At 41.4% G+C, this 14,206-nt stretch overlaps 2 protein-coding genes across 6 annotated transcripts in view; both read right to left on the bottom strand.

Moving 5' to 3' along the window:
- mtcl1 (microtubule crosslinking factor 1) overlaps positions 1–2,787 on the bottom strand; it is a 97,833-nt gene extending 95,046 nt beyond the window's left edge. For 3 of the 4 annotated variants that reach the window (XR_004502912.2, XM_033650152.2, XM_033650150.2), the window contains exon 1: positions 1,380–2,786. Coding sequence is in view for 3 of the 4 variants with exons in the window: in XM_033650152.2 (XP_033506043.1) it covers positions 1,380–2,237 (858 nt within the window). In the remaining variant the exon portion in view is untranslated. Of the gene's footprint in view, positions 1–1,379 lie in introns of all 4 variants that reach the window. The other variant, XM_078173043.1, reaches the window with a different exon arrangement.
- A 394-nt stretch (positions 2,788–3,181) lies between these two features.
- Positions 3,182–13,998, bottom strand: rab12 (RAB12, member RAS oncogene family). 2 transcript variants are annotated; one of them, XM_078173039.1, is made up of 7 exons: positions 13,583–13,998; positions 12,453–12,513; positions 8,947–9,085; positions 7,763–7,852; positions 7,197–7,301; positions 5,377–5,525; positions 3,182–5,340 (listed from the first exon to the last, which is right to left on the bottom strand). In XM_078173039.1, the coding sequence occupies exons 1-6, from the start codon at positions 13,806–13,808 to the stop codon at positions 5,418–5,420; spliced, it is 729 nt and encodes a 242-aa protein (XP_078029165.1). In that variant the 5' UTR covers positions 13,809–13,998; the 3' UTR covers positions 3,182–5,340; positions 5,377–5,417. The 2 variants fall into 2 exon arrangements, with proteins under 2 accessions (XP_078029165.1, XP_033506989.1); XM_033651098.2 differs by having other exon boundaries at positions 3,182–5,525.
- Positions 13,999–14,206: the final 208 nt, after the last annotated feature.

Here is a 14,206-nt window from a genome sequence, read left to right as displayed (position 1 = left end):
ACAATGACTCAAATTGATTAACTGATTATCAGAAATGTTACTGAGGTTAATATTCTGTCAATGGATAACTCAATAAATTGACTGGTAATTGCAGCTCTCAAAGAAACTGTTAGTTGCAGCCCCCAAAAAATCATTTTCTTGGAGTTGTGCATTTCTGTAAACACAATAACGCAGCTCCAATTCCCCCTCATGACCACATCTTTTCTTTTGCTCTTCTCTTCAGGCAAGAGAAGCAAGAAACACCTGAAATATGATCTAGAAATAAACAGAGTGATGTCCAACATATGATTTCCATCAGCAGTAGCTGTAGCAGTGATGGGGACTCCCGGACATTTTGGGGCATGGGGGTAGACGAGTTCACCTCAGAGTCCCAGCTGGCAGACTGACAGCCAGGCAGGAGGGCGTTTGAACCCCACACACATGGGACATCTGACTGTTATCAAGTCCTGTGGGATAAAGCCATTACAGCCAGAGCCAGTAAAGCTGATTAACTCTCTTGTGTTTGCACCGAGCCAGAGAGAGAGACACAGACATGCATGATCAAGTTTGAAATAATACTCAGAGTAACATGCAAATAAACCCATCTCCCATCTGAAAAAAAAACTGCAAGATTGTTTGCCGCATTATCTGTTTGCCTCCCCTCCCCAACTTATGGGGGATAGCCTACTTAAAGTAAGAGCGGGGGAGGGGGATCCTGCATGAAATCTCCAAACAGGATCTCCATGCAATATGTAAAAAAACAATGATGAAAGGCTGGCAAACAAACAACTGATTAAAAAACTACGGTGCATCCCTGTGCACATCATTACATGGAGATGATGCTACTCTCAGTGTCCCAGATGCAACATGATGGGGGAGTAAAATGTGGAGTCTTTCTGTCTGAATAGACTTTTTAACTTGACAGCAACAATATTAAAAAGAAAGAAAGTCCAAGGGCACAGCAGGGTAAAGCTATTATCAATAAAACTCCCATCAATAAAGGTCAAAGCCAGAGAGAAGCCTGGGAAGGGTAAAAAGACAACATGATGGATGGAGAGTCGACAGAGGGACATCATGGGGGTGACAGCTGGGCTTTAAAGGAGATGTGTTTAGTTTTTCAATAATTCATACATTTAGATTATGCTTTAAATTAGTGAGCAGGTGGGAGTTGCTCAAGCATGTTTAAAACAGGTGATGGTGGGGACTGAACCCCAGACTGCCCTGTAAAGGAACAGTTTTGGTAACAGCTGCCTCTGGAGTAGAGATTAACTGAGCCTGCACAATACTGTCTTTTTACATGTGGATTTTGAATTTGGTGGACATATAAAGTGCAATGCAACAAATAAGCATTGCAGCCACGTTTGCCTGCCCCGTAACTTGTTGAGATAACATCGCCATACCTTGAGGTAGTCGTTTTCCGATCTCAGATCTTCCACCTCCCGCAGCAGGTCCTCCTCAGTTATATCCTTGGTGCCTGGCAGTCTGAATTGTGCGCCTGATGAGGATTTCTCCTGCTTGTGTTTCTCTCCGTGCGCCCCCGGAGCGGTCTGAGCCTGAGACATGCTTCCCTTGGCGGTGGAAGCGTCGGTTGTGCGCAACGGAGCAGCAGCAGCAGCCGCTCCGGTCGCTTCTGCCCGCAGCGGATTATCGCCTCCCACCTGATCCCGGTCACTGGAGCCGGTACCGGACTCGGCGTCGCTACTAGCGGCCGGTGCCAGCCTCTGCTCGTCCGACAGCGGCTCCGACGGGCAGTCTGAGAGGTCTGAGCTGCTGTCGGTCTGGCTGACCCGGCTGAGAGGCGCTCCGGTCGGTACCCGGATCGGGGATCCATGGCTGAGAGGGCCCGGGGACCCCGTGGCTAGTTTCCCCTTCTTGCCTTTGGCGAGGATCGGACTGCTGGTGCTGTCCAGTTTGATGCTGGCGGCTTTGGGCTCGGCTGCTGCATGCTGGGGCGCCTTGGTGGGCTTTTTCGCAATAGAAGACTTGGTGTTACTTTTTGCCGTGGCTGGTTTCTCTTTGGCCCCAGTTGTGTTGCGTCTGGAGCTGCGGTTCGGATGGGCCAAGGGCACTGAGGGAGGCTGCTGCTGCTGCTTATTGAGTTTGGGGGATTTGGGTACGATGGCAGGTGGCTTGGTGGAGCGGCTGTGCACATCCTTGATGAAAGGTCTAGCCGGGGAAGGCGCTCGGTTCAGTCTCTTCTTCTCCAACTGGTGGTTCTGCGGTTTGGTGTCGCTGCCAGAGCCATTGGAGCTCTCCATTATACACCGACACCGGCAGCAGGAGGGCGATGAAGGAAACGATCAATCCACAGCACCGCGGAAAATCTCTGACATGCGACACCAGAAAAACAGCCAGGTTGCTCTACCTTCTTCCTTGTCGGGCTGGGGATGCGCATCATGCGCTGTGCTTGATGTTTTACTCCATCTCGTCTGCATTCACCAGGTTGTCATTGTAGTCCCCTCTGCTTGTAGCCTCCTTGGAGGAAACGCTGCAATAGAAAAAGGATTACTGGGACGGATGGGATGACAGACAGGTTGCATCTGCAGGCAGGGCTAGTAAGGCTTAAGTTAGAAAGAAAGGAGTCAGTCGGAGTCACATCGGCCCTCTTCTTCCTCTGCACATCGGGTCTCCATCCTTCTGTTACACCCGGGCTGTAAGTGTTCAGGCCCCCGTGTCTCGTACCCCCTTCCCACTCCTTCCTATCTGACATGTAAGATCTGCAATCGCTGCGGTGTGAGCCTCGACGCCCGTGATTTTCTGCGGGGCGCATGCGCTGCTGCCTCACAAGCACCCAAGCACACCCCTTGTTTTCTCTGGGACCAGGCGGGACCAGGTCTGACACGCTTTGGTGCGCATGCCCTAATGACACACACTCTATTGGCTATTAAACACCTTCACGCGAGATGCAGAGATGGATTCAGGAGGAACCAATACTCACCGTTTCCTGTGGGAAAGCTTGTACTCAATATCTCTAAATCAGATCCTCTGATCAATGGTTTTATATCTCAGACACCAATCTAAGACATAATATCTGTACTGCAAACATCACTTCTGCAGCATCTTTCATCTGAGGTGAAAGAAAGGCAGCTGCAATCGAGGAAATGATAGTTTATGTATTCCTAGAATCAACTCAAAGACCCCTGGGACGCCACACATCCTAGTTTTGGGAAGACACAGTCACAGAAAAAAATCAAGACCATAATCTGGTAATAAATATAGATATCTTTAATTGCATTTAATTAGTTCAAGAATGCCACAAGTTATAAATACCACAAATCTGCTTTAGACATGCCAAAACTGTTCAAAGACTTATAACAGGTTTAATACAAAGTACAGTCTTCCATCTTTAAAGGATACACATTTCAAATAAAAGCATTTCTTAAAATGTATGTTTAAAACACTGAGTAGTATAAGGCTTGGCTATTAATTAAACAAAGACCACAGGGTTAGTGCCAAATGCTAAAAGTCAGGGGGGGGGGGGGGACAAATGAAAGGTTTCATTCAACTAAACAATATCAAAAGAAGTCTGTCATGTCAAAATATAAGTGATAACATTTGTGACGTTGCAGATCATTTGTATGGTTGTTTGCTGGCTGGTAATCTTATTGCAGTGTGTGCTTGGGTGTCAGTAACTGTTTTATCGGCAAAGTTCTTCCATTTTATTGTTTTGGTATGAAACTCTTCATTTGTTAGAATACATAATGTGCCAGTTTAAGTCCATAGAAGCTCGACTTTAACATTAAACTTCAACAAAAAAAAAATAAAATTAACCAACAGTAAGTCAGTTCAGGTCGTTTTAAAAATCAGGTCCTTTGAACGGGCTCGTCCTTCCTCACCCTCAGACTTCGACACGTAAAAACAAAACAGAGACACTCACAGTGCTACAATATTGCATTAATTTAACAAAAAAGACGGAAGAATTAAACGACTGTTAATGTCTCTGAACACAGGAGGGCTTAACATGCATTGCCTTTTTTTTTTGGAAATGTACAAGTGATGTGATACACCCATACTGGTCTGTAACAAACTGCCCAATCATTTAATTAAAAACTGATCACCTCCTCAGATAAAATGCAAACATCCCCTTCAAGCAGAATTTATAAGAAGATTTCTAAATTTGTTATGAAACTCAAATCAAGTCTGCGATAAAAGCCCGTCAGAATAAGCAGATACGAGCCGATCAAAGTTTCCTGAGTCCTTCAAATACTAAACAAACCTTCCTGCGCTTTCAATCCCGAAAGGGAACATCAAAAAATCTTCTCTAAGCTGTATCTGAATTCAGAGGAAAAACAAAAAACACTTTGCAATATTAGTAACAAAAACAAGGGCTAAAACCATGTGTGTGTGTGTGTGCACTAGCTACTCACTGTCTCTACTTCCTTTAAAAAGCCAGTAACACACATGGAGAATGCCCCTGTGAAAACACCAATCCCTCAAAGACTACATTACCCATCTTTCCTTGCATCTCCTTCCCACTTGTGGAGGAGTTTAGAGCGGCCACTACCGAGGCAACATCGATCCTCGCTAAACTACAAGTCGTGTACTTTCTGTTTTCTGCATGTCAGCTTAACTAGGTAAGATGGATTGTAGTGCAAAACATTACAATTTATACAAACGTGAAACGAGCCGTTCCAAACGCTTTAACACTTTAAGGCAAAGGAATAAAAACTGATATGATCCACCACCACGCAACCACCTACTGCCAGCCGCAAAAACCCTGCACCTTGTCCAGTCATTACAGCAGCACACCATATTTACACCATGTGCTTTTGTTTACCTCAAGTCAACTCGTCACTTGGTAATAATATCTATTAATATAAAACTACTGTACCTAGATCCAGAATTTTAACTAAGTCGAAGAGACGTAAGATATTGTTATCCCTTTTCTGTAAGCTAGAGAACGCAGAGATACCAGACCCTCAGACAATGTCAAACTTAGTGTACAGTATGTGTGATGACTACTCTTTAAAAGAAAACAGGAAGCTGTAAGGCCCTCAGTAATCACCCTCCATGTGAAATGTGCAACTGCTACCAGAGGGCTCTCTACCTCAAAGGCACCTGTGGGGCACCGCTAGCCTAACGGTCCAAGGAATGAGGTAGTCTGGGTCAAGTGTAGACAGAAGGGGTGGTAGAAAGTGGGAGATTCACCAGGCCTAAGTGTTAGTGTAGTTCATGTCATAGTGTACAGTTACGAAACAGGAGAAGAGACAGGGGAAGATAATACTGGTTGTTGAGAGAGTCCATGCATCTTACATCAGCAGTCAGTAATTCCAAACTGCTGCTGTTTGCTGCCCCCTGGTGGCCAGATTGGTACTCTGCATGAGTGTGTGTGTCTGTGTGCATGTGTGTCTGTGTCCGTGTCCGTGTCCGTGTGTGTGTGTGTGTGTGTGTGTGTGTGTGTGTGTGTGTGTGTTTAGGATGGGGGACCACTCTGACTCTCAACAACAGCGCATGCGGGGAGGCGGCAACTCCGGAGGCACTTCCGGTTCAGGCTGCAGAGACAGGACGCTGTTGGAAAGCTCATTGTTGGGAACTTCCAGAGGCATCTGTGGTATCAGGAAGAAAAGGACAAGTCAGGAAACAGGGTTAATTCATTGAGTATTTTAGGCGGTGCTCCCACATTGATATCCACAGTCACGTATGTCAAGGGACCAAGCTAGAAGGAGCACAGCATCTTGATAATATTCCTGTGACTGCAGAAGGTTTTTGAAACAGAAAAACACTCTGAAAAGAAATATTCTAAAAATCTCTAACATAGTTTATCATTTAGGCTGAACAAGAGTCACAAAGAAAAGTGTGTACAAAGAATGGTTAATTAAGAGAAGTGTATTTTTACTGTAATAACCTTCTGATGACAACAATGCTGGCAGAACGTGTTGAATTTAGTTGGATTAGGACAGTATTGTATTGACTTGTCATTTGGATATAATTACACAACTGGACTACAGACAGAGCAGATATTCTGTTTCCAGAAATACTAAAGGCACTGTTAACAAAAGCTCAACCCATAAACCAGTCAGCTGATATTATCGGCTGAAATCAGCTTAACTATCGGCACATATGTCAGCTCATAAGTGACAATAAACTGCAGCACAACTCATCCATGCCTTCATCACATCCAGAATTGACTACTGTACCAGCACTCTTTATGGTACACCATTCAACCTCCTAATTAAACTCAAATACATCCAGAACTCGCTGCCCGTCTGCTCACCCATTCCCGCTCCTGCAATCACATCACCCCTGTCCTTGAGAACCTCCACTGGCTCCCTGTGCCACAACACATCCAATTCAAAGCCCTTCTCCTGACTTACAGAGCCCTCCATAAGCCCTCCGAGCACTCCTCTGATGCCAACCTCCTGACTCCACCGCTCAGGACCAAGCCTTCTCTATAGCCGCCCCCTCCCTCTGGAACACTCTCCCCGAACACATTCGAGACTACACTTACCTCTCCGGGTTCAAATCACTGATCAAAACACATCTTTTCAAGAAGGCTTTTAATGTGTGAATGGTGTTGTGTGGATTTTATTATAGACTTTTTTATGATCGTCTTTAACTAATGTAAAGTGTCTTTGAGTACCATGCAAAGCACTCTATAAATAAAATGTATTACATTACTGTTGCAGTAATTTAAAAACAGTGTCGCCATTCATTTGTGACAAGGCGCCAGGACACCAGGAGAGGCAACACATGGGCCTCGATTAACGTTAACAGTTGCATCGCATTACACAAAACCTAATTTGGACAGTCTGTCTAAAGGAAGTGTCTACCAACGGAGTCGAAAATGCAACACAATTTTAATTGTTTAATAGAGGTATCACATCATGGCTAACAGAGAAACATTGTTCTCACTCTACCACAGTAGAGACACCTGCATTTTGTTTATAGATTTGTGGGTATATTTTCTTTTCTTTGTTCTATTTTCATTTTTTTAAAAAGTCTTCTGTGAGCAGGTGTTGCAAAGTAGCGTTTAGCTACAAATAAACACAGTGCATCTGTCTCTTGTGCAGAAATGTATGTTCCTATTCTGATGCTACTGTAATGTCCATATCAAATAAACGACATAGTTTGTCCAGCAGGAAGTACTTAAAAACTACATATATTTTGCATGTATTTTGTCACAGTTCCTTACTAAACAAATCCTTACTTAAAGAAATGCTTATTAAATGCTTTTATCAGACTTATTCATTGTCATCAGATTTTTGGTCAGGCTTTACCTTGCTAAGAATGTCATCCACAAGCTTCAGGAAGATCTCATCGACGTTAAAGTTATCCTTGGCACTAGCTTCGCAGAAGCGCATTCCACTTATTCGAGAAGAAAACTGCAACACAAATAGAGTCAAATCAGCTCAAAGAACAACTGAATTATTTCACAGGAGCAGAAATCAAGCTGAACACAACTGGAATCTTCATGACAAAGTCTACATTCAAGAGTTAATGGAATTTTTGGATAAGCATGCTGTAATGCTACACTTAATGTCAGTTTCTGAAGGAGGGTATCAGTGTTGTCAGTGTGTTTCAAGCAAACAAAGTCCATATGTTCAAACAAGTCACTGGCATATTGAAAGCATCTATCTGTTCTACATTATTTTCTCCCCCTGCTTTCATTTGTGACTGGACTTTCTCAAGATGTTCTGCTCATAACACATATTAAAACATCACTTGTTTGTAATCCCACATATTCTTTTAGATAATTTCATCTAAGATTTATAGTAAAAAAAAAAAAAAAAAAAGTGGTTTGGTCATATGATGGTGAATGGGAGCGTTTGTGTGTTGAACTCACCCTCTCTCCCTGCTGTCTGGAGATGACACGATCAGACTCACAGTCCAGCTTGTTTCCGACCAGCAGAAGCTCTGCTTCCTCTGAGGCGTACTGACACAAAACAGAAAGAAGAGAGGAGACCCATCAGGACACGTTCAGCCCCACATGTCACACAAGTCAAACCACATTACCACAAGAAAATGTGTTCAGCAAACTAAAAAGCAACCTCGACAAGCAACAACTAAAGGGGAACTTCACAAAAATGACACACTGAGGTTGTAATGCTTAAAACTAAACATTTTCTTACACATGTATTTGTCACAATTTTATGCAGTGTGATTTGGCAACATCATTCATAACATATAAGTTAAATTCTGGTGAATTTACCTATTATGATACAGTGACAGCAATATAAATATGAAAGGACTCTGAGGTCATAATATGCTCCATTGTTTGATCTATTAGCATGATGCTAAGGTGGGCGTTATAATGAATAATGAAAATTTATGTTAACATATATGCACCACCCCCGTAAAAAAAGAAGAAATTCAAGCCACTTGGGACAGAAAGTTCTACCATTTGAAAGCCAAACCAATCAACTGACCAGACAAATATACTGGTCAATATTAGCTATAATTTTTTGGTGTATGTCAACCAATAAATAACGAGGAATTGACAAACTGAAATGCCAGATATGTTTTGAGTATCACAATTCTACAGTTTGTACACCAGATATAACTAATGAGTTTATTTTCAACTGTAAAATGTCCTTCTCAGTACATTTACTTGTCACAAGTGTTAGAAAAATAAAGGGAACATTATTAAAAATGTATATTTATGTTGTGGAATATGCAAATAAAAGTCACATTTTTAAACTCCCAAATATCCATATCTCTATTGGTCACAAAAATCCAGTATCCATCAGGCCATATTAAAGTGCTTCTACAAAGTGACACCTTGAAAAACACCTCTAATTCATGTAACTGCTGCCACTGCCGGTGAGATGAAAGACAAAGAAAGAATTGAAGGTCAATATCAGTGGAGGTATGACAGGCAATGTTACTGGATTTAATTTTTATGTAAGTATTTTAAAAGCCAGATGCATGACAGAATCCAAGATCTTTCTATTATAAGCAGAATACATCTAGAGACGACAAAGAAAGGACACATTCCATCTAAGTCCAGTAGTCTGAGAGTTTGTTTACCTTGTCTATCATTTTCATCCATTTGGGCAGATCGTCAAAGGTCTCCTGCTTTGTGATGTCATACACTAGCACTATTCCCTTGGCGCCTCTGTAGTAGGCTGATGTGATGCTGTTGAATCTCTCCTGGCCAGCAGTGTCCCTGGATGACATGAATGAATCCCAGCACAATTAAAAGTCTGTGCAGTCAGTTCAGGATCACCACGACTTCACTGAATACCAAACAGCTGATCGATTTGACCAAAGGTATTTTTCATTCATTAAAGGAATACTTCACCTCCAAAACAGTTTGTATATCAGTTACTCAGTGCATGTTTGGGTTGAATATGTAAAGAAATCTGTGTTACTCTCACATGCCTCCAGTAAACAGAGAATCCAAAAAACGCTAACATTCTTCATAAACTACAGAAAACGGTGACTGCGTTTAACAGCAAAACTAACAAAGCAGGCTTTTTACAACCTCTCGCACAAGTCCTGCAATATAATACAGGTATCATATGCTCAGTACTTTCCAAACATCTATAACCCATCAGTGCAGTCTCACGCATGGCCGAGTAGTGTATCTGGGAACGCATGTGCGTCTGAACTATGCTCAAGCAGAACTAAGGCAGAACTAAGGAGCTAAGGCACGTTCAGGGTGCGCCACTCAAACGCTAAAATGTTTTATATTTTAACATTTTAGTAGAAATGCACGTGTTTGGGTAGTACTGAGCAATATGACTGAATAAATGAGACTTGGATTGTACTGCACGAGTTGTCTGAAAGTTTGTAAATGGATGTTTTGATGTGGTTTTGCTTTTGTTAAACAGGGTTCTCAATTACTTCAATTCATCACAAATTTTCTCAGTTTTTGGATTCTTCGTTCATATTGGAGGCATGCAAGAAAAACAGTTTATTTTTGCTAATTCAAAATAAAACCAGGTGCATAACTGATATGTTATAATAGTTATTCTGTGGGTGAAGTGTTCTTTTACTGGTAGAATGGGAGAAAGAATCAGTTTTGTACATTTTACATTATTCAAAGTGTTTCAGATTATTTTAGTTCGTATGTACATCATTAATTTGAAAATACTAAATTCCATTTCATGTGGGTTATATCTGGTATACACATTATCATCTAGTATCTAGCTAAAATAAAAAAAGGGCATCTGAAGACTTTTGTTCCAAAATGAGACGTCTACAATTAGAGAAAAAGATGACATTCAATGTACAGTCAGGAAATGATTGCTAACTCTAACACTTTAGTTTAACAGCCCCTCCTATTTAGAATTCATAAGCAGTATATAAACATTTCAGAATTAGTGGTGAACAATCTATAAAGTAAACACATGTTCATTAATGTATTTGGCAACAACTAAAACTCCTCCTATGGACATGCACAAGTGGAGGCTGGTATATAAACAGATAATTAAAGACAATATAGTGAAAAACTGTTGTAATGATGCCAAATGTGTCTACAGAAGAGACGTTATCATGGTTGAAAATACTGCACATTAATAACACTTTCAAATGTCTTTACATCTGCTTAAATCTACATTATGTGTGTTTATTATTACCATTTATTAAATACTTCATACTGCTTATAAATGCTAAAACTGTTTCCATTAACACAAAATGAAAATGAGCAGTAACAGCTATTACAGGTTGATCATTAAGAAGTACAGGCACTTGACATTAAACCAAACTAAATCTACTGCATTTTGGATTTATTTTAGGTTACATTATGATTCAGCTGATCATCTGAGTCAGGGTTAGCAGCATGATAATGCACATAGAGCTGCGCTCAGAGTGCAGTGTTACTGTACCTTCAGCCAGCCAGTCTCTCCCTGTTCCCATTGTGAGTCACAGTCAGGCTTATGAGCAGAAGAGCGGACAGAGACACAGCAGCACAGTGGCAGGGTTAGGTGAGGCCGGGTGTGACAGTGATGGAGCTTGATGTAAGCAGTTCAATGTGACAGACAAGACACACTGAGGATGGCCCTCTTGAAGGGACAGGTCGCAGAGTGGGCGAAGGAACGGGGATAAAACGGGAGGTGGTAAAGGGTAGATGTGATGTAGAGATGAGAGGGTGGATGGGGTGTTAATGAACAGGACAGGCGGGTTAGTGAAATAAGTGATGGCGTTTCCCCGCTTTAGCCCAACACTGTCGCACACAATCAGTGCAGTCACTAGATGTTTTCAAAATGTAATTAAGTCTAGTTAAAGTCACAAGACACAAGCGGAGTCCTGATAGACTCAAACCACTGAAATAACGTCATCCCTTTCACTGGTGGTCTATTCAAGATATCTGAATCCATGTCCACATCTCTGATTCTTAGAACAATTAAATATATCAGAATAACTAAGAAATTGGCTGTTCAGTCTGATTATCAAACTACAATAACACTGAATGTCTCGGTGGCCAGTTGCTATACAACTGACTATTCACTGACATGTATTGTATTAAACATGAATGACTAACTGAAGGATGAGGGTATTGTAGCATAAGTTGGCTTTTTTCTTGGTGTATCTTGTTATTTGTATTACAGCAAGACAATGTTCAAAGAAATCAAAATTACAACCACTTATTAGTACTTTAAAAATAATCAGTTAAGGGGGTTACAGCTGACTTTGGACTATGACAACCAATTCTGCAGGCAAGTCAGATTAGGGCAGACAGAAAAGCAAAGAAATGATCACTTCAAAAATTGTTTTTAGTGTACACTGTAGTTTACAAAAATACTAAGTAAATATGCTAAATTAGATGTACGCATATAAATATGGTAATGTTAGCCCTGCCATTTATTTTTTAACCACCAGCAAGCAGCCTCATCAAGAGGGCATATTGTATACAGAGGTTCGTGTTGTCCTGATGAACAAGTAGCGGTGGCTGGCTGCTCACTTGCAAACACCATTAATAATTCCACTGGTTGAAATGCGCAACCGAGTTGCAACTTAGGTGCTACTGCTGGGGTCTGAATATTGCCTCTGCATCCCTAGCAAAGTGTTTTGCCTCTCTGACCTGATTTTACTTTTAAACATTTAACTGTATTAGAATCAAGTGCAGTTTAACCTTGAAATCAGAGGAGGAATCATATGGGATTTGATGAACTATGTAAAAATATTATTTTTCAATTATTATGTGTGTTTTCTGAGTGTTTCCAGTTTTCATATATGTGTGTACAACAGAACCTGACTACCAATAATAACTTGATCGCAAACTTTAAACAGCAACATGGTGTATAATCATGTGCTGCTTCACATCAAGTTAAAAGTTATAATTACTCTTGAGGCACATGTTTTTAATATGGGACTTTGAATAAAAAATTTCTCATGGCATGTCAGTGGTTGAAAACACATGTTTTGGCAGTCCAAAACATGTGATAGCGTGTGATTTGGAAATCTTATTTGCACATGCATCTCCTACAAAGCTGACATGTAAGCCACCAGTAGTTTTTGTTAGAGCAGCCTGCAGGATGACAGAACAGACACAGGAAAATCACCATGCACCACTCTGTCCAATTACTTACCATATCTGTAGTCTGATCTTCTTTCCTCTCAGCTCTACTGTCTTGATTTTGAAGTCAACTCCTATGAGGAGAATCAGAAAAACACATGTGGACACATACAAGCACAAGCATTTCCTGTGTTGTTCTTGCAGGTAGTTATATCTGTGTCACACTTTTAAAAATCTGTGCACCACTATAGTGGTCCTCTAAGAGAACAAAGAAAATTTGAGATGAGAAAAAAACATTTTCAGCCAGACTTGAGAGACAGTCAAACTATTCCCTCCACAAACTCCGTGATCAAAACACAAGATTAGTGAGGAGCTGTGTCACAGGAATGACAGGGCACAAAATGGAGCTCTGCCATAGCAGCTACTTGTGTGTAACTATTTTAGGATTGGACACTATGGCTGACTGTTGTTTTGATCACAGGACTGTTTACCCAATTCCACATATAGTATGAAGGACTTTGTGTATTTTAGGCAGCATCTATGATCATGGCACAGCAATTGGTCACAAGGTACTCTTACTATCAATACAAGTTAGCCAATTTGTTAAGGTGATAATGCGTTTGTAAGTAGAAATATGTAATGTATCAGCTATTAATATAAGATTATGAAAAAACAGCTGCTCAGAAATGCAGATGGCATTCAATGACAGCACTTGATGGGACAAGTTATACTCTCATTTAAATAAACTAAACAGGCTCACCAACAGCAAATTAAATTAACTAATTACACGACAGCTGCAGATGCTATCCAAGTAACAAGTTACCAACTCTTTTTCTTACTATATTTGGTTCTAAACTCCCTGCTAGACATCCTCATTAACAATGCAACAACCCCGCAAATCATTAACGCAAGCTTCAAACGCGTGCTTGTTTAATGGCTTCATTGCTACATAGTTCAACAGCTAAGGTAGTTTTGTTAGCAAGGGCAGAGTTGTTGTCACCGTTAGCTTAAGTTAGCTAGCAGCAACCAGTAGTGTACCCGCTATTCACTCCCATTACACCGTTAATTAGACGAAAATATGTTAATAACGTCCTGCGCATGGCAGTTTAAGTCTCTTTCCTCCAGTAAGTAGACAGAGCCCTGCTACATGCTGTCAATAAAAAGTTGACAAAAACAAGTCGTGTAAACGCCTCATGTCCTCACCTACGGTCGACTTGCAAGCTTCGCAGAAAGTGTCATCGGTGAATCTCTCCATGATACTGGTTTTACCAACACCCCGGGAGCCAATAATGATAATTTGAAGTTTGAAATCAGCGGGTCTGGGAGGCATCTTCCTGCGGCGCGACTGGGCCCCCAGAGCGGGGGACGAGTTCGCGGAGCCCCCGCCGCCACCGGCGGCCCTCCGCGGTATGTCATATCTGGAATCCATCAGTAATTCCACATTTGTAATGATAAGTAAAACAGACAAACGTCCCTATACTGTAATACAACCGAAACAATGCGCTATATCCAACTTTCTTTTGTCTCCGAAGAAGTTTGCGAAAGTTTGTCACTCGCCGACAGTTGTTGTTGTTCAGCCATTAGAGACCGCAGCCGTCATGATGTCATTGACCGCACTACATCATATTTCCGCTTCCGCCGCTTATCTATAATTTTCCAATTTATCTTTTTCTCCTAAAACAATGATTTGTGTTTTGCACTGATTTTAGAATAAGTGAGCTGTGAGTAGCAATGAGCTGATGACTCCATGAAGTGACCTACACTCACAGTATTTTCATTCTGCATAATTTAATCAGTGAGGCTGAATTACTGTGTGGAGGTATGGGG

Source organism: Epinephelus lanceolatus, chromosome 12 (genome assembly GCF_041903045.1).
Source record: "Epinephelus lanceolatus isolate andai-2023 chromosome 12, ASM4190304v1, whole genome shotgun sequence".
In the NCBI taxonomy this organism is placed as follows: Eukaryota; Metazoa; Chordata; class Actinopteri; order Perciformes; family Serranidae; genus Epinephelus; species Epinephelus lanceolatus.
The sequence above is the reverse complement of the archived record's forward strand: the minus strand, read 5'-3'. Positions and strand labels throughout refer to the sequence as shown.